Here is a 19805-nt window from a genome sequence, read left to right as displayed (position 1 = left end):
ACTATACCAATAAGAGTACAAAAGATAGTACAAAATAGAGTAAATACTCTAATTAATTCCAAATACCCCCAAGAGAATAACCTCACAAGATCACTCCAAAAAAAGGATTCACACAAGTGCTTCCCAACACTTAACTTTCATATAAAACTCTCTTAATAAAGGACGAAAAGAAGAAACAAGAAATGAAGACTCAAGTCTTGTTGGTGTGTCTGAAATAAACTAATGGCCTTCCCTTTTATAGGCAAAAAAACCTTGGCCTCTTAGGTGTAAAAGCGGTGTCACTATTTGAAAAGACGAACAAATGAATAAATTACTATAAGCGGTGTCATTGTTATATTTTACCCCGTATATTTTTTTTATTATCTAACATATAAATTTAGTAAAAAAAGTTGACGAAGTCGTATCACGTTTGTATCAACGTGAGCTAGTGTTTTCAAAATCAGAACTAGAACGTACTTATGGCTTCATATCTACTATTTGTTGCATTTTTCGTGATTTATTACACATAAATTTATAAACTGCGCCGAAAGTTTTGAGTTCAGATGAACCCAGTGACAGTGAGCTGCATTCGCCCCTGAGTAGCATCTAAGTAGGTGAAACGGATATTAGTGCAGTTAAACTTGCAATAGCAAGTCATTTTACCAGGTTACTGGTTTTAGTAGTTGTAATACAGATTTACATGTGATCAACACCTGATTGGTATTTTACACAGTGCATAAAACTTAAACTCTACTAATATAGGGCAGAAATGTAGAAATCACTATTTGTTCTTGTAATTACTGAAAAAATATACACTGTACATATATATTCACAGCAGAAAAGTATATGGGAATTTCTCTCCCTGGTATACTTGAATATTCTACATTGTATTCAATACAATTACCAACTAGATGCATATTCTCCGGACTTATTGTGTAGGACATTAGAGCAACAACAACCCGTATAATACCACGTGTGGGGTCTGGTGTGTAGGACATTAGAGCATTATACAAAAATGTAAATTCATTTTCTATATATACTACTATAACTTTAGAATTGTATGAGAATGAACTCCCAGCTCATTTCAAAGAGTATCTTCTGGAAAATAAAAATCAAGCATCATCTACGGATAACTTGGTTTATACTGAAGAAAATTCAACTTCAGCGGAAACCTTGTGAAAATAGGGAACAACAACAACAAATCTAGTGAAATCCCTAAGTGGGGTCTGAGGAGGGTAGTGTGTACAGAGACCTTACCCCTAACGTGTTACCCCTAACATGTGAGGGTAGAGAGGCTGTTTCCGATAGATCCTCGGCTCAGGAACTGTGAAAATAGAGAGAATGTGTGAAAATGCTGATGACATGAGACAGTCTAAACTGCAATATCTTTTCTCCTCCGGTTGTAATGTGCATGTGCAAAACTTGGGACCTGTAAGCCTTGCACCTCTGTTGAGTACTACCTGAATCGCAGCAGAGTCTGCAGTTGGAAAAAGAGATACGAACGGACAGGAATAACCAATCGGTGAAACCTCTGCCATCAGAAAGAAATTGGTCTTATCAATAAAGCTATGTTCATTTGTGTTCTTTCAAGTGAAGTGGAAAAAGCTTTCAATACCTCATATCATTTCAAGAGTGTACAAGTGAAGAGAATTAGTCACCAGCAATTCTTGAAATATCGGCCTATAAATGTCAAAAAGAGCCCTTATGGTTCATGTTGATGTTCAATCGAGTAGACGGGCAAGTTGAGAGAACTTTGAACGAGAGGGATTATGATATCTGTGATATTTGAAGCTGGTTGAGCCTGCTAGTCCAAATGGAATGCAAAATCATGTGGAACAGATCATATCTAGTAGGTATTAGGTTCCAATGGAAATGCTTCTGCAGCTTTTTGACATTATTTTGCATGACCAAATACCGTCTGAGAGATATACTTGACAAAATCTCCTTCAGCTTAGGAATATCTTTCTCAGCAACAACCACAGAAAAAGCACTCCAATCGAGCACTTCGTCAAATGGGAGGGCAAGATTATCAGCAATGATCACTGGAACACACTCGTAGTATATTGCCTCGACGATCCTTGGGCTGTTCACTTCGAAACCCATTGGACAAAGACAATACTTGCTTGATTTCATGTGTTCAGGATAAGACATAATTCTTGAGACTCTATTGGGTAGAGGCCCGTAAATCCTCATGTCTTCATCTCTGTCACTCCAGTACTGGAGAAGTTTGGGACGGACTGGACCGTGCATATTTCCAGCAAAAAAGGCCAGAATTGGGCGTTGTGACACTCTTTTTCCACCAAGATTTCTAAGCGGCTTCTCCACATTCCTTATGGCAGTCTCCGGAAGGGAAACATCTTTCCCAGCTTTAAATATTCCTTCAGATATATCTGCATTGCAGAGAGCTTTTATAGTGTTTCTAATTAGCTCCTCATGTTCTTTTAAAATGTAAGGCCCCTGTAACAATTGGTAATGCACATCGTCGTAAGAAATCAAAGGATACTATACAGCCAAGATTATATTTATAAAAGAAGTTGATGCATACCCAATCATGGCAAGCAACTAGAAAATGATCTGTTCCATGTGTGCGATTCCAGAACGGGTACTTTGCAGCTAGCATATTGACATAGTCGCGCAGGAATACTGACAACGGCTTAAGATTATGTGAGTTAGGTACGTAAAGTGCCAGCTGCAACTGACGTGCGCTATATGGCAGATAGAATAGGTGAGCCTTTTCTGGGTCCCTAGTGACAAAGTAACGGTTTTCCTCCATCAATTTCATGAACCATCCTTCAGAAGAATAAATTCCCATAAGATGTGGTTCGTGGAAAATAGGTCTCTCTCCTTCTTTGTAAATGTAAACTTTGAGTAAAAGTTCCATCAACTCGTAACTCCTTGAATGTCAAATCAAAATTTGTGCTTAATCAAAAAGAACAATTATGAAAGAGATGTCAATATGTAAAATACTATATAAAGCTTTTATTAGGCTGTAGTTGCTGAGAGAAGAAAACGTTTGTGATTTGTTTGCACCACAGATAGGCAAAGAGATGAGTGGTTAAAGGTAACTCTACCATCACAAAAGCACAACACAGCCCTTGAGTAACATTGTAAAAGATAAAGAGCTATTTAATCAATTATAACCCGACGTACCTCTTAAAGATGGAAATATTCCTAAACAGCGGAGCATACAAGTCTGTATCATTGGTGAGCAGAGGGGCTTTCTCAATCTCACTTTTAGCATATGCAAGTGCCTCATTTGGTGTCAAAGAAGCTATAAATCTCTGGAGATAACTACATTAGATTTAAAAACAAGATAGCAAGAAGGAAGAATGACTTTACTAATCGCTCCTGAGGAATATAAGCACGTTATCAGACTTACCTGCAAGTGATCGGGCACAACAGGTGGAGGTGGATAAATAATCTTCTGTACTGAGCGTGCATGCTTCCTATGTCTCCTACGCCTAAGAAGTCTTTCTCGTCTTTCCAGAACTCGCATTGATCGGTTTGTTGTGGCTGTAGATTGGAGTGAAACAACTGTGGGCAAATGCCTACTCATTTTCAACTGGTTATCTGATGTCACTGAAAGTTCCCTCGAATTTTTTCCATGATTTAAGTGTTGGTAAGATGAAACATCCAAGGGTGGAGATACAACCCATTCAGTCAAAGGATTAGGGAGTGTGGAAATTTGAAAAATGACCCTAAACACTGTTAAAATAGTGCCTATAACAAACAGTTTCCTCCAGTTAACTCTGAACAACAGAACAACAATTATTGGCCGCAAGAATTTCCTCATCTCATTTAGCAAACTAACTCTCCTGCCTATACTACAAATATCCAACCATCTACTAACTCTCCTGCCTATACTACAAATATCTGACCATGTTAATGAAATGATATGTACATTGAAGTAAATCTGATTTCAATCCAATTGGCAACCTAAAACAGCCATCCCATGCATCCAACAAGCTGAGTTCCTCAGCTCAAAGTAGGAGATCTGTCAAAAGAATAGGATGAAAGAAATCAATAAGTTCATTCAAACATGCAAGGGTATGAATCCACCGGAAAATGCCTTAACTATGGCGCATGAAAATCAAAAACTTATATAACCATTCTAGGTAAGGAAATTAACTATTCTTTGAAAAGAAAAAGGAAATTTTTGTCACTAAGAATTTTACTCTTCTGGGTCTTGGTAATACGATGTACTGTCAAACCTCTCTATAACAGCCTCGTTTGTTCCGATATTTTTTGGCTGATATAGTGAAGTGTTGTTATAGAAAACATATATTATAACATAATGTTAAAATCGGTTCCGAAAAAACGTGGCTTTTGTAGAAAATAGTTATTATATAGGGATGTTGTTATAGAGAGGTGTGACTGTATTAGATTGAGGCGCAGTAGCTGTTGACCGTAATAGGATAGAAAACCTTGGAATCATTACAGAAAATAGCCACAACTATGACAACAAAAATTAGTACTACATGAGTAGAAACAGAAGAGAGATCATTTGATGGAATAAGACGACACCAACAGGATAGTAAATATATGTCTAAACTCGGTGTCTATGCCAAATTTAGCAGTTATAGATAAATGTGGAATATATATCACTTAACCATGATTAAGTGCTAAGTGTGTATAAAAGACATATTGCATTCATTTGTTTGGTGTAAACACAAGTTGCTAGAAGTAGACAACTCTAATCTTTTCAAGATCTAATGTTAATAGCAACCTTAAAGATTCCTTTTTCTGATACATAATAAAGCAATCTTTAGTCCTAATAACTTTCAATATAACAAATAATCACAAGCTAACAATATGCATTATTATCCCAAAAGTAAAGAACTAAAAATGTGGCCAAATAAGTATGAATTCAGAAAATGAATTACTTGCACATTATATACAAACAAAATGCATGCATAATTAAGACGACTTAATTCTTTCATTACAAAGGCAACTACAACAATAGAAATGTCAAATTGTGTACTTGTTACCTTTATTATACGAAGATAAACGGACGGCAGCCATACGACGCCGGAGAGTCGTCGGAGAAATTGAAAAAATGGAATAGAAAATGGAGAGGAAATGGAAATTTGGAAGAGAAAGTTAATCTGAGAAAGGAAATAGCGAAATTGGCGGTAACTGTTTGTTTCCATATTTGTATTGGCCGTTATCAGTTGTCAATTCCTTTCAACTGCGCCTCTCTTTTTAATTTTTCCGTACATAAAGGATCAGAGGAGATAAGTAAAACAGTATGTTAATATATGGTTTTAAGAAATAAAAATTAAATTCAATATCAATATAACCTTATTTCCAAATGCACTTATTAGCATTTTTTGTTCTCTCAGGACTCAGGCTATCAGCTGGGACACGAGTTCATATGTAAAACATATTAGGTGGTTATATTAATAATTTTTCAACATTGAGGGGTTACCTATGTTTCAAAAGAAAACTTGTGTGTTTTTACACTTTACAGTATGTTTTTTCTCATCTTAAATAAAGGCGGATCTCAAAATGTCTATAATGTTCTCAGTAACTAGCTTCAAGGGTGGCTCAAACTCAAAGGCCCCCAAAATTCTGGGGCCCCAAAATATTTTAATTGTAGATTTTATAATCTTAGAACATCAAATTAAACTACTCAACCCTTCATATTAGCCAATAAAAAATTTTACAACAAGATCGATGGTATATATTGCAAATATATGGCTAACATCTTGCTAACTTGATTTAACTCTTACCAATATAAATAATTATATCACTATACGATTGCATGAATACTAGTATTAGTACTCGTATTATGTGCGGACACAAATATCAAATTATGATTTGGATTATATGCTAATTATTTAAAATTTAAACCTTCCAAATAAAAATTATATATAATCATTAGATATCAATTAAGAAGCATGACATGAAACTCTTTCTCATATCTCGTATAAGATAACATGTTTTTATTTTATTTTATATCTATAACAACCCAACCCATTTATCTTAATAGTTGCATTTTATTCCATGGTCTTGTTTGACAATATTGTTTTAACAAAATTCTTACTACCACTTTGTATTTTACCTCAAAATTAAATAAGTGTTATCCTTCTACATTTTCTCCAAAAAAAAATATCTCTCTTTAATCTTTGTTTATAGTTTTTACATTATTCATTACTTAATATTGTTATATTGCTATGAGATCTTTTATTAGCGTACTAGTTGACTTAATATCTTGCTTATTATCCTTTTGACAATCATATAAATATAATTTTTTATTCCTAAAATTTAATGTATTTTTATACTTTTATCCTCTTACTCAGAGCTCTTTCATCATTTAAATTAATCAATAATATTTTTGAATATTATTTAATAATTTAATATACTTATACTTAGATTAATTCAAAGTATAAATATTCTCACACTATCTCTATTTTTCTCTTTATATCTTTTTTCCTTATTATGAAATTTTAATTAATCTTTTTATGTTAATATTTACCAATAATCAACATATGTAGTACCACATTTTATTTTATGTTCTAACTTTGAATTAGTCTAAAATATTAATACATAAGTTTTTTAATTATCATATTTTAAACTTTATATTTTTTTATAATTATTTTTATATCACGTGCAATTAAATTCTCCTTCTCTTTTAGTTTCAGGATACAAATTTAACTTTTATTTACGTTACCAAATTACCTACATGAGACATTTACTTTGTATTATTAAAATTTTAATTTGTTATCCAATTATTATTTTTCTTTATCTAGTAAAACTTTAATTTTGTTAATTAATTAAGAAATAAGTTATATGTAGATTTTTTTAGTTATGCCATATGGCTGAAGTATTTATTACCGTAGTTAATTAGTTAATATGTTACATGTGGCTAATTTTAAGGCTGCTACTTGACTTAAGTAGATGACTTTTTCCTCTCATTTTAATAATATATAGATTATATGATTAAAAAAAGTAACAAAAAAAAGAAAATTAAAATTCCTTTTTTTTTGGTAAATAGTGACTTTCTATTCATTTCAAAAAAATAGCTTTATAAATTAGGTAGATGCTGACCATATATGTCTCTATCTTCTATCTACACTAAGTATGATGCTCTAATGATATCTCTATTGTATTTCTATTTGCATCAGCTTAAAGCTTCACTAGAATAGAAAAAATAGAAGCATTCTACATACTGCAAGTCTAAGAGCCTAGTGGAAAATAGTCTAATTGTTGCAGTGCTCCTTGCCAGCTCTTGATTGTCCTCCCTCTGGTATGTATATGCATTACAATCTCTCTACAGATACTGTTCTTTTTGAGTACTCCCCCTTAAAATCTAATCACATTCTTTTCCCTCCAAATTGTGTACACCAGCACACCAAATACACATGTAACAATTGCCTAGTGACCAGATTTCTTTTTTGCACCTCTGTTAATCCATTGGACCTCATCTTACCAAGCCTGAATAGGTCTAGTATGGCCTAACCATTTGAGTAGCCTAGTCCATATTTCTCTTACTATTGGACAGTCAAAAAATAAGTGTTTAAATAGTTCATCAGATTGCTTACAGAAAACACATTGCTGGGACACTTGAACTCCAAATTTGATGAGTCTGTCCATTGTTGCTAATCTCTTCTGTAGTGCCAGCCATAGTATGAATTTATACCTAGGGTGCATATGAGGTTGCATAGTGATACTCTTCCAAAGTACCTTTTGTAGTTGAGGAAGCTGCATGTGGTATAGCTTGCTTATACTGAACTTCCCTCCTTTTTGTAGTTGGACAAGTTTGTTAACCAGATCCCCATGAATCCCATGTAATTCAAGAATAAGGTTCCTTGTCTCCATTATCTTTCTGACCACCCAAGCAGCATTCTTTGGTATTGGACTACTTTCCACTGTCCTATTTCTTATGTAGAATGTGTGAACCCATCGGATCCATAAGTTGTCCTTCTTCATTGTAATCGCAGGTTTGCAACTGCTACTTTGTTCCCGTAGTACATGTTAATTACATTTTGGCCACCTGCAGCTTGTGGCCAGCATACTCTGTCTCAAGCAACTAGTGCTTTCTTGGTGATAGTTAATGTGCCAGACCATAAAAATGATCTACACATGATTTCAATCATCTTCAATATCTTCTTAGGCAGCAGAAAGATTTGAGCTCAGTATGATTGTACCCCAAACAAGACTGATTTAATTAACTGGAGCCACCAGCATATGAAAGCAATTTGGATGTCCAACAGTTGATCTTCTATGTAATCTTCTCTATTAATGGCCATCATTGGATAATAGACAGCTTCTTGGATGCTAGTGGTACACCTAGGTATCTAAATGTCATAGTACCTTCAGTGTATCCCAACTCTTACATAATGTCTTGCTTTGTGCTATCTGAGATACCTGCTAGGTAGATGGAACTTTTTTCTGCATTGGCCTGGAGGCAGATGAGGTAGAGAACTTGAGGAATGTCTGTTGCAATAGTTTGATGGATGTAATGTCAGATTTATAGAACATCAACAGGTCATCCGCAAAACAAATGTGAATTGCTCCCAGTTTCTTACATCTAGGATGGAATTTAAAGTTCCTATTCTTTGCCAGCGGTGTCAGTTCCCTCTATAGATACTCCATGGCTATGACAAATAAATAAGGGTACATAGGGTCCCCTTGTCGAATGCCTTTTCTTCCTTGAAATGGTTTTGTCAGTCCTCCATTCATGTTGAGGGAGTAGGTCACTGTGGTGATGCATTCCATTATCCAACTGACAAATCTATAAGAAAATCCAAGCTCTAGTACCATTTTTTCAAGGAAACTCCAATCTAAAGTATCATAAGCTTTCATGAAGTCTACTTTTAAAACACATCTTAGGGAGATCCCTTTTCAGTTACATCCTTTGAATAACTCATGAGTAAACAAGATGTTATCTGCAATGCTTCTTCCTTCAATAAAGGATGATTGTGACTTCCCAATGAGATCTCCTATTATACTCTTTATTCTGTTGGTGATTACTCTGGTTATTATCTTGTATAGAGTGGTGCAACAAGCTATAGGTCTGAATTCATTTACTTGGCTGGGATTTGGCACTTTTGGAATAATAGTGACTGTTGTACAATTCATTCTTCTATGCATTTTGCCTGTTTCAAAGAATTCCTTGACTGCAGCACATACTTCAAACCCAAGTATAGTCCATTGTGTTGTGAAGAACTCAATTGGAAAATTATCTACCCCTGGGGCTTTGTCATGAGGCATATCTTTTATAGCAGTTAGGATCTCCTCATTAGTTACATTCTTAATCAGTGCCTCCTTATATTGTTGGTCAAGGCATCTCCCTTGTCTAACCACTGCGGCATCTAGACATTTATGAGTTTCTCCACTTTCTCCCATAAGGTTGGCGAAGAAAGAGATAAACTCCTCTTCTATTTGGACTGGATCTATTAGCTTAATACCACTTGCATTGTATATGGATGCAATGTGGTTTCTGCTTGTCCTCATTTTTTATTGAGCATGGAAGTATTTTGTATTTGAGTCACCACATTCAATCCAAGTGGCCCTTGACTTATGCTGTAATACCTGTTCTTCTATATGACTCTATTTTTCCATTTCTGTCAAGATTTCTTTTTCCTGATTGAACAAGCTCTGTTCTAGAGGAAAATTCTTGAGTTCCCCCTGTACTATCTCTCGTTTCTGTCTAGCCTGATCAAGTCTCTGCTGATAGAAAACCATATATTTGTTCAGGTCTTTAAGTCCATTTTAGAGTTCTTCAATTTCTTCCAGATTTTGTTCATGGGTTCTTCTTGAGTTCCTTGATGTCATACTTCTTGCACTATGCTCCTGAACTCTGGATGCTCCATGTCATTTTTGTAAAGTTTGAAAGGCTTAGGGTGCAGTCCTTTCTTATGTTGACTGATATGAGGATTGGGGAGTGATCAGACACTACTGGATCCATGAACTCAGCTTCTATGTGGCTATATTGTTGCAGCCACACATAGTTTCTGATTGCCCAATCTATCTTGCTATACACCCTTTTATCTTCATGTTGTTTGTTGCACCATGTAAAGAACCAGCCAAAATTAAAATTCTTTTCTATGTGTATATCTATATATAAATTCTATTAAAAAATTCTAGGCCTCAATAATGTGGCTTCAGGCCACGAATTTTATTGAGACGCTATTGCTGAGCTCATTGTAATTTTATAATTATGAGTTTAAATAGTAAAAAATATTTATTGAAACTTAGTGCCAAGATATTTTTTGTCTCTATATTGTGCATGTGCCAACGATCTATAACTCATTTTGAATTTAACTGTCACAACTCAAATCCTAACCTGTCGTGATGGCGCATATCGATGGTACTAGGCAAGCCGTCATTTCCAAAATACTTCCAATATTTAACAGAAAAGTTAATCAAGACATTTTAAATAGGGAAAATTTTCATAGACAGGGGTAAAACCCAAAATAAAAGTGCAAAAATAGCTCCTAAAATCAGGGTGTCACTAAGACCATGAGTATCTATACATAACCAGTCTAGAAATGAAACATCTATAATAATTTGGATCCAAATACAACGAAAGAAGGGATAAGAAAGGAGAGACAAAGACTACAAACGCTAGGCAGCTACCTCGACATCTCCAACGGTCAGCTACGTGAAATATCAATACTCTCCGCATCCAAAAACTCCTCGATCTGCACACAAAGTGCAGGGTGTAGCATGAGTACAATTGAAACAACAACAACAACCCAGTAAAATCCCACAAGTGGGGTCTGGAGAGGGTAGTATGTACGCAGACCTTACCCCTATCCCGAAAGAATAGAGAGGCTGTTTCCGGAAGACCCTCGGCTCAAGATAATAAGAAAAACAAAAAGGATAGGATATTAGTTTCACCACAGAGATCATAGGAAAAATAGGAACATAAAATGCAGAAGGAAAAATGCAAAACAAAAAACAAACCAACTCAGTAAGTAACAATAATAAATAAGGAACTGAAAGGTAGTGACGAGCTACACAGTTATAATTCATTTTCGGTAGTCTCATCAAGGAAAGTGGACATGGTTTCAAATCCGGCAAATTAAGTCAAATCAGTTTATTCATGCCAAGTTCAAGTAAATAGGATAAAAATATCTTTAGAAGTTTTCAAAACAGTGATAGATGGAAACTATGTGCAACAATAATGAAATCATATACACCCTCTCACGACAACAATCACTCAATCCTCCCATTCACTCCAACCTCACAATCACTCATTTCTCACAGCGACTCATTTCTCACAGTCACTCAACACTCGTCACTCGGTAGGTACCTGCACTCACGGGGAGTGTATACAAACTCCGGAGGGGCTCCTTCAGCCCAAGCGCTATATCAAGCCAATCATGGCATAAATTAATGAACTATGTTGTGGCGTGCAGCCCGATACTATAAATATCCTCACAATCAGGTTATCGGCCTTACTCAATCATAAATCTCTCCAGTCTCTCAGGCTCTCAGAAATTAGAAATATCAGCCGAAACAGCAATAATATGATGTATCAACAAGAATAATAGAGACTGAGATATGATATGCGAATAAAAACTGAGACTAAGTACAAATAACATTTAGCAGGTAATTCAACATGTAACACGGTCTCCGTGGGTCCCAACAGTACCAACACATAGCCTAAACATGGTCTCTGATATGATTCACTGTCAAATTTCTATAACACATGAAGACCATATGGCTAACAACAAGTTTATTCAATTTCTCAGTTTCACGGAATGGACCAAGTCACAATTCCCACGGTGCACGCCCATACGCCCGTCACCTAGCATGTGTGTCACCTCCAAAACAATTATATAACACAAATTCCGGGGTTTCATACCCTTAGGGTCATATTTAAAACTGTTACTTACCTCAATCTGAGTGAAACTATACTCTAATATGCCTTTGCCTCGTGAATCGGCCTCCAAACGTCTCAGATCTAGCCACAAGCAATACAATACAATCAATTCTACAAGAACTTACGAAATTATAGCTCAAAATCCAAAATAGGCTCAAACTCGACCCCTGGGCCCACATCTCGAAATCCAACAAAAGTTACAAAACCCGAAATCCCATTCACTCACGAGTCTAACAATATCAAATTTGTTAAAATCCGACATCAAATCGCCCTTCAAATCCCCAAAATTAACTCTCCAAATCCCTAGCCTCAAACCTGCCAAATTTCACCTCAAAAACACACCAACTATGTGAGAAAATCAGTAGGGAAACATAATTATTCAATAGAAATGAATCCAAGGAACTTACCTCAAGAATCACCTTGAAAATCCTCTCAAAAATCTCCAAAACCAAACTAAAAATGTTTAAAATGTGAAAAAAATCCCGAAATCCTCGATTTTGAATATTTAAATACTGCCCAGTGATGCCTTCACTGCAAACACGACCGTCCTCTCGCATTTGCGTAGACCATTCTGACTGCCCCTTAAATTAACCCTTCGCGACCCTGACCCCGGCCTCGTGAACGCAAAGTATTGCCGACCCTGCTTTTCGCGAACGCAATGACTGCCCTACGAATGCGTGGACCAAGGCTTGGGGTCCCCGGCTACCTCAACACCTCTTCGCAAACATGTCACCATTCCCGCGTTCGCGATGCACTCTCTGTCCAAACCTTTGTGTTCGCGTCCTCTTCTTCGCGAACGCGAAGAACAAAACTTCCTCTGCCAACAGATCCCCTTCGTGAACGTGAGACCTCTCTTGCGAACACGTAAGAGGAAACCAGAAAATTCACACCAACAAATCTTCAGCCATCAAGCTAAGTCCAAAAATGATCCGTTAATCACCCGAAACTAACCCGAGGCCCCCGGGACCTCAACCAAACATACCATCAAGTCCCAAAACATCACACAAACTTTGTCGAACCCTTAAATCACCTCAAACAACATCAAAAACACAAATCGCACCAATTCAAGCCTAATGAATTTTAAAACTTCTAAATTTAACAAACGACACGGAAACCTATCAAACCACGTCCGATTGACCTCAAATTTTGCACACAAGTCACAAATGATAGCACGAACCTACTCCAACTTTCGGAATCAGAATCCAACCCCGATATCAAAAAGTCCACTCCCGAGCAAGCTTTCCAAAATTTCAACTTTCGTCATTTCAAGCCTAATTCTACTACGGATCTCCAAATCACAATCTGGATACACTCCTAAGTCCAGAATCACCCAACGGAGCTAAAGAAATCATCAAAATTCAAATCCGAGGTCGTTAACACGTAAGTCGACATCCGGCCGATTTTTCCAACTTCAGTTTTCAATTAAGAGACCAAGTGTCTCAATTCACTCTGAAATCTCTTCGGACCTGAATCAACTAACCCAATAAGTCATAAAATATCAGTAAAGCACAAAAATGAGCAGAAAATGAGGAACATGGTTACAACTCTCGAAACGACCGGCCGGATCATTACATTAACTAAGTGCATCTATTCATTATTTTCAAATCCTAGATCAATCTGTTTTTTTTTCGCACGTGTCGTGTGTTTTGTCTATATGTCATGTTAGTTTCATCGCAAGGGTACTCCTAGCGTGTTATCTACGTAGTTGATGTTGAATTCCACACCAACATCATAAGATCAGCAAATTAAATCAGCAACTCAATTTCCTTTGCTTGTGAACTTGGTTCACAAACGGAAAGTAATATAACTAAATTCTAATGGAAGACTGCTTTCCTAAGTTTGGAAGTAAAAAGTACTGTCATTACTTTCCTAAGCTTGGAAGTTTGCTTCTTTATCTCACTTTACTTTTTGTTTAAATCAAATTGTGAATTAATGATGGTTCCCAACTGCAATACTCAACAGTTTTATACTTAAGTAGATATTGACATAACCTAATTGGCATGTTAAAACGGAAATATATACAGTATAAAATGATAACGTAGAATTATGTAAATGAAAATTGTGATTTATCACCTCATGATTTTGGAGATCAAAATTAAAATCTCAATGAAAATTAAAAAAAAATTAGATAGAATTATGTAAATGAAAATTGTGATTTATCGCCTCATGATTTTGGAGATCAAAATTAAAATCTCAATGAAAATTAAAAAAAATTAGATAATTTTTTTTATTTGCTTAAATCTTGATGAACAGAGTTAACTAATACCTATATTGATAAGAGTTAAAATATATTTTAGATATCACCGTTATAAAAAAGATATACTATGATACTTGAGAATTTTATTATTCCATTTTGACCATACTTACGTTTAAACGAGAATTTAAATGTTTTACAAATTAACTAAAAAATTTAGTCTCTATCTTTGTAAACCAAACATCGGAAAGAAAAAGACGTTAACTTCCATTTCTCCACACTTGTCTTGCAACTATGGAACAGAAAGGAGAAAAATTGATTTTCACTTTTAATTGGTTTCGTTCAAATAGAGACTGGAAATGAAGCGAGAGAATAAAACTCTTCATTCATTAGGGCTCATCTTTTACTTTTTCTGGGAGGGCCTGTTGGAATTATTCATAATGCTAAGTCAAAAAAAAATTTTAAAAATTTCATTTACAACCAATAGTCATGAGTTTTTTATTTATTTTTCAAATGTCCTATCTATTTCTAAGTGGCCTCTTGCATGAAGCATTAAAACCAAGTGTTGAATGGCTTTGACAAATGGCTATACAAATCTACCATATGTCTTCATGCATGGAAAAAAAGATACCCTTGTCAATATTGGAGCCAAGTGGATTAATATAATGGGACAAGTGTCAAAAGACTCTCGACACTTGTCATACATGCAACCTCCTTAATTGCCTATAAATAAATTATGGATTAGCCATCATAATCACCCAATCTTAACCAAGAATCCATCTTGCTAATCATTACTTTTCTTCCTACAACATTCTTTAATTTCTGTTAAAATTACAGAAAATATCTTCATCTTCTTTTCTTTCTGGGCAACTGTTTTGTGCAAATTCTAAACTTCCAACCACGAGTGCACGTGTTTGGAAGTGCTGTGGAACCTTGGGGAGCGACGGCCTTAACGATTTGTACCTAGTCGGGCCGAAATCGCTTTCAAGGCATTGGCTTGCCACGACACAGTATTTTTGATAAGTTGTTCTTCTTTCCTTCTTGTTCTTAGTCAATATTATCTATTCCTTTTTCTTACAATTTGAAAGCGATTTCGTATATAATATTGACTAATGTCCACCACTTTGAACAAAATATTTCCTGATCTGTCAAAACTTGAGCCTTTAGATGGAAATAATTATAAGCGCTGGTCCCAGAAACTTTTAATTTTCTTTGAACAATTAGAAGTTGATTATATTTTGTTTAACGGTCCTCCTACTGATATTGTTGCTGATAGTTCTAATGTTGCTAATATTATTATTGCTGATGATGCTACTAAGAATAAATTTGAAAAGGATAATAAAACAATGAGAGGGCATCTACTTAACGATATGACTAACTCTCTATTTGATTTGTTTATAAATTATAAATATGCTAAAGTCATATGGGATAGTTTGGAGAAGAAATATGGTGCTGATGACGCGGGAAAAAAGAAGTATGTCGTTGGAAAGTAGATCAAGTTTCAGATGGTTGATGATAAGCCAATCATGGAACAGATTCACGGGTATGAGAACTTAACTGCTGATATTTTGAAACAGGGCATGGAGATGTGTGAGATTCTTCAGGCTAATGTTTTGCTTGAAAAATTTTCACCTTCTTGGAGTGATTACAGGAATCAACTAAAACACAAGAAGAAAAACTTAACTCTTCAAGAATTAATCAGTCACATGAGGACTGAGGAAGCAAACCGTCTCAAAGATGAGGAGTCTGAACGGCTTAAGGATAAGATGAAATCTCTCTCTCTTAATTCTTCTAAAGCTAACCTTGTGGAATCTTCTAGTACTTTTGCAAAATACAGGTTTAAAGGAAAACAGAAGAAAGGCCAGAAGGACATGTGAAGAAGCAGAATTACTTCAATAAGACGGAGGGCCATATTCAAAAGTCGAAAGGACCTTGCTACGTCTGCGGCAAAATTGGTCACAAGGCTTTTCAGCGCAACTAGAGACAAGGACAAAGCTCAAAGAATGGAGGAAAAGCTCAAGTACAAGCCAACCTTACTGAGGGTGGTGATGTCATTGATGTTGGGGTTGTTGAGGCAAACATGGTGGCAAACAAGACTGACTGGATATTGGACACGGGCGCTTCAAGGCATCTTTGCGCCAACAAAGAGCCGTTTCACGACATTGAGGAATCTGCTGATGGTGAGTGTGTCTACATGGGTAACTCCACTACAGCTGGAGTTATGGGTAAAGGAAAAACTCTTCTTAAATTAACTTCTGAAAAAACTTTAGCTTTGAACAATGTTCTGTATGTACCCTCCCTTCGTAGAAACTTAGTTTCTGGTGCGCTTCTCAACACAGTAGGTCGTAAACTTATTTTTTAATCTGATAAAGTTGTTATTTCTCGTGGGGAAGAATTTGTTGGGAAGGGTTACCTTAGTGGGGGTTTATTTGTACTGAACATCGCTCAAGAGATTGCTGATGATGCTAGTACTTTCAATTTTGCTTATATTGCTGAGTCTATTGATTTGTGGCATGGTAGACTAGGTCATGTTAATATTGCTTCTATTAAAAGACTAAGAAAAATGGAATTAATTCTTGCACTTAATATTGATTATTTTTCTAAGTGTCATGTTTATGTAGAAGCAAAACATATCAAAAAGCCTTTTAAGAATGTAAATAGTAAAAAAACAGAATTGTTTGAACTAGTACATTCAGACTTAGCAGATTTCAAGAACACTGTTAGTAAAGGCGGAAAGAAATACTATATCACCGTTGTAGATGGCTTTTCTAGATACACTAAGGTATATCTTCTTAAGTCAAAAGATGAGGCTGAAAGCATGTTTTTAAAATACAAGGCAGAAGTAGAGAATCAATTAGACAGAAAAATCAAGAGACTTAGATCTGACAGGGGTGGTGAATATAGTACTAATACTCTAGAAGCCTTTTGTAAGAAAAATGGTATTATACATGAGATTAGTGCTTCCTATACTCCCCAACAAAATGGTGTAGCCGAACGGAAAAATAGAACCCTTAAGGAAATGAGAATTCTATGCTTTTAAGTTCGGGTTTATCTGATAATATGTGGGGGGCAACTGTTTTATCTACATGCTATGTTCTTAATAAAGTCCCTCGTAAGAAGTTAGATAAAACTCCATATGAGTTATGGAAAGGGTTTGCCTCTAACTTAAAATTTTTGAAAGTGTGGAGGTATTTGGCTAAGATTGGTCTACCTGATTTTAAACAAGTAACTGTTGGACCCAAAACTTTTGATGTTATTTTCATTAGTTATGCTCAAAAATAGCGTTGCATATAGATTTATGTCTTTGAATGATAGTTTTATTTGTGAATCCAGAGATGCAGAATTTTTTGAGCATGTTTTTTCATTGAAAAATAATGTGCCTAGTGATGTACCGAATAATGCTTCTACATATATGTCTATTAACTCTCATATTGTACCTTCTAGTGTTACTGCTAATGAGCATAAAAATAAACTTAGAAGAAGTAAGAGGCGTAGAATTGAAGCTAGCTTTGGTCCTGACTTTATTACCACTTTCTTGATTGAAAATATTGATCTTGATATTTTAAGTGATGAATTAGGTTAATATCCCCAGCAGAGTCGCCAGAGCTGTCACACCTCCTTTTTCCGCCCCCGCGAGGGTACAAGGAGTTTTTTCCAATTAAAGGACAATCGAAACGGGATTTGTTTGTTTATTTCAGAGTCGCCACTTGGGAGATTTAGGGTGTCCCAAGTCACCAATTTAATCCCGAATCGAGGAAAAGAATGACTCCATATTACAGTCTGCGTACCAGAAATCCGGATAAGGAATTCTGTTAACCCGGGAGAAGGTGTTAGGCATTCCCGAATTCCGTGGTTCTAGCACGGTCGCTCAACTGTCATATTCGGCTTATTTATCTGATTTTAATACAATTATGAACCGATGTGCCAATTTTAACTTTTTACCACTTTATTATTTTTAAAAGAATGTGAACATCACTTAAAGCACGTCTTTGGACTGCGTCACATGAAATGCACCCACAATCCGGAACACATTTTATTTGATGTTTTGGGATTTGGATTTGGGTCGCATGAATGCACACCCGTGTTTAGGAATGTATTATTATTAAAATCGTGCCTAAAGCGATTAGCGTATTATTATTTCTGGATAAGACCATGGAATTCACTAAACAGTCCATCCCGAATTCTAAACATTCAATTAAACATTTATTGAGGGCCCCGCAATTGGTGCATTTTATTGGGCGAGGCTCATCTCATTTTATTTTTAAAGGACAGTCCTAAAATGCCTACATTTTTTTCTCTTATTAAATTTGTCTCTACAAAATAAAAGAGAAAATATCTTAATTTATTTACATATTATTACCTAGTTACATTATACTAGGCATGTTCTCAGTTTGTCAAATTAAAATAAAAACATAGCAATCTAATTTTAATCCTAGACTGTTTACATGTTGAAATTAACCAATATTATTTAACTAAACAATATTTATACCAAGTTCCTACTAGATGGCCTATTAGTTTGATTTTTGACTCGACGGAGTTACTACACAATTTATTTATTTTTAGGCAATATATGTAGATAGTTCATTTGTTAAGCTATCGTCGGATGTTCCACTATATGTATTAAATAGCTACATGATTCTGATTTTTGCAAGCTAAATAATTTGCACATATAAATAAAATTCAGAATATAATTAAAGCAAATTTAGAATTTCAACTCTTCATTTTTTGTATTCATGCTTCATATTTCGGATTACAATAACTAGCATGTCAGTTGTGTACCTGATATTGGAAACAAAAGAAGATGAAGATGAGAATCAGCAGCAGTAATAACAATACAGCACAGCAATAACAGTCCAGCAACAGTAACAACCCAGGAACAGAGTTTGCAAACCGGTGGAGCAGTAATCCCAAAACAAAAGCTTCAAGCTTTGATGAAACAACAACAATTAATGTTGATTTCAAACAGTGAAAGAAAGCAGAAGATTTTTTTTTTTAAGTTTTTTTTATTTTGAAAGTTTTAATGCTTTTCGGAATAAATATTCAGCTCTTCTTTTTCTCTCTCTCTCTCTATCTGTCTGTTTTTAAAATCTGATCAAGCCTCTTATATATATCACATCCCCAAACCCTTTAATTAATAAATCAATACTTTTTCCTACCAAACCCATTATTCTTCTCACTCATCCCCATTACATTAAATAAATATATCAACCCCACCCGATTATAATTTGTCCCCCATGCCTACCATAAACAATTACCATATTCCCCTCCACTACATTTTGTCTTGTCCCCCATTTATATTAAACAACTATATCACCTACACCCCATTACCTTTTGTCCCCCATGCTTAACATAAAGAATTACAAAATGTACAATTCCTAAATTACCCCTCCGACCTTATTGCAATTACTATTTTACCCCTGGACGTACTGCAATTTACCAAACTACCCTCATCAGCTATAACTAATCAATTAATCAAACTCAACCAAAATATAGCCAATATGACCAATTTCTACACAAATTCAAACAACAAATCACATGAACATGATTTCTTCACCATTTCAACAACAAATCACATGAACACAAATTGAACAACAAAGAACAACTAAAATTTTGATTGAACAATATTTTTAGCAACAAACAAACCTATTTTCATATTCAACAACAACAAACAAGTATATTCAGATCTCTAAATTCAATAATCATTTGAACTTAAAATCAACCCTAACAATATTACAACCAACAATTCCTAGCTTAAACAAGATTATGAGACAAACTCAAGAAATAATCATAAATGAT

At 35.2% G+C, this 19805-nt stretch overlaps 1 protein-coding gene and 1 long non-coding RNA gene across 2 annotated transcripts; one reads left to right on the top strand and one right to left on the bottom strand.

The window, feature by feature from the left end:
• Nucleotides 1–801: 801 nt before the first annotated feature.
• LOC107809010 (putative glycosyltransferase At5g25310) lies at nucleotides 802–3961 on the bottom strand. Its single transcript, XM_016633591.2, has 5 exons — nucleotides 3359–3961; nucleotides 3130–3260; nucleotides 2525–2873; nucleotides 1595–2436; nucleotides 802–1439 (listed from the first exon to the last, which is right to left on the bottom strand). Exons 1-4 carry the CDS (start codon nucleotides 3770–3772, stop codon nucleotides 1747–1749), a joined length of 1584 nt encoding a protein of 527 aa, XP_016489077.2. The 5' UTR covers nucleotides 3773–3961; the 3' UTR covers nucleotides 802–1439; nucleotides 1595–1746.
• Nucleotides 3962–7055: 3094 nt separating this feature from the next.
• Nucleotides 7056–10177, top strand: LOC107809011 (uncharacterized). The gene is made up of 2 exons (XR_001653305.2): nucleotides 7056–7228; nucleotides 7923–10177. It is a non-coding gene; the product is annotated as an uncharacterized LOC107809011 (long non-coding RNA).
• The last annotated feature ends 9628 nt before the right edge of the window (nucleotides 10178–19805 follow it).

Source organism: Nicotiana tabacum, chromosome 1 (assembly GCF_000715075.1).
Source record: "Nicotiana tabacum cultivar K326 chromosome 1, ASM71507v2, whole genome shotgun sequence".
Classification (NCBI taxonomy): Eukaryota; Viridiplantae; Streptophyta; class Magnoliopsida; order Solanales; family Solanaceae; genus Nicotiana; species Nicotiana tabacum.
Note: the sequence above shows the minus strand (reverse complement) of the source record. Positions and strands in the feature narration are given on the sequence as shown.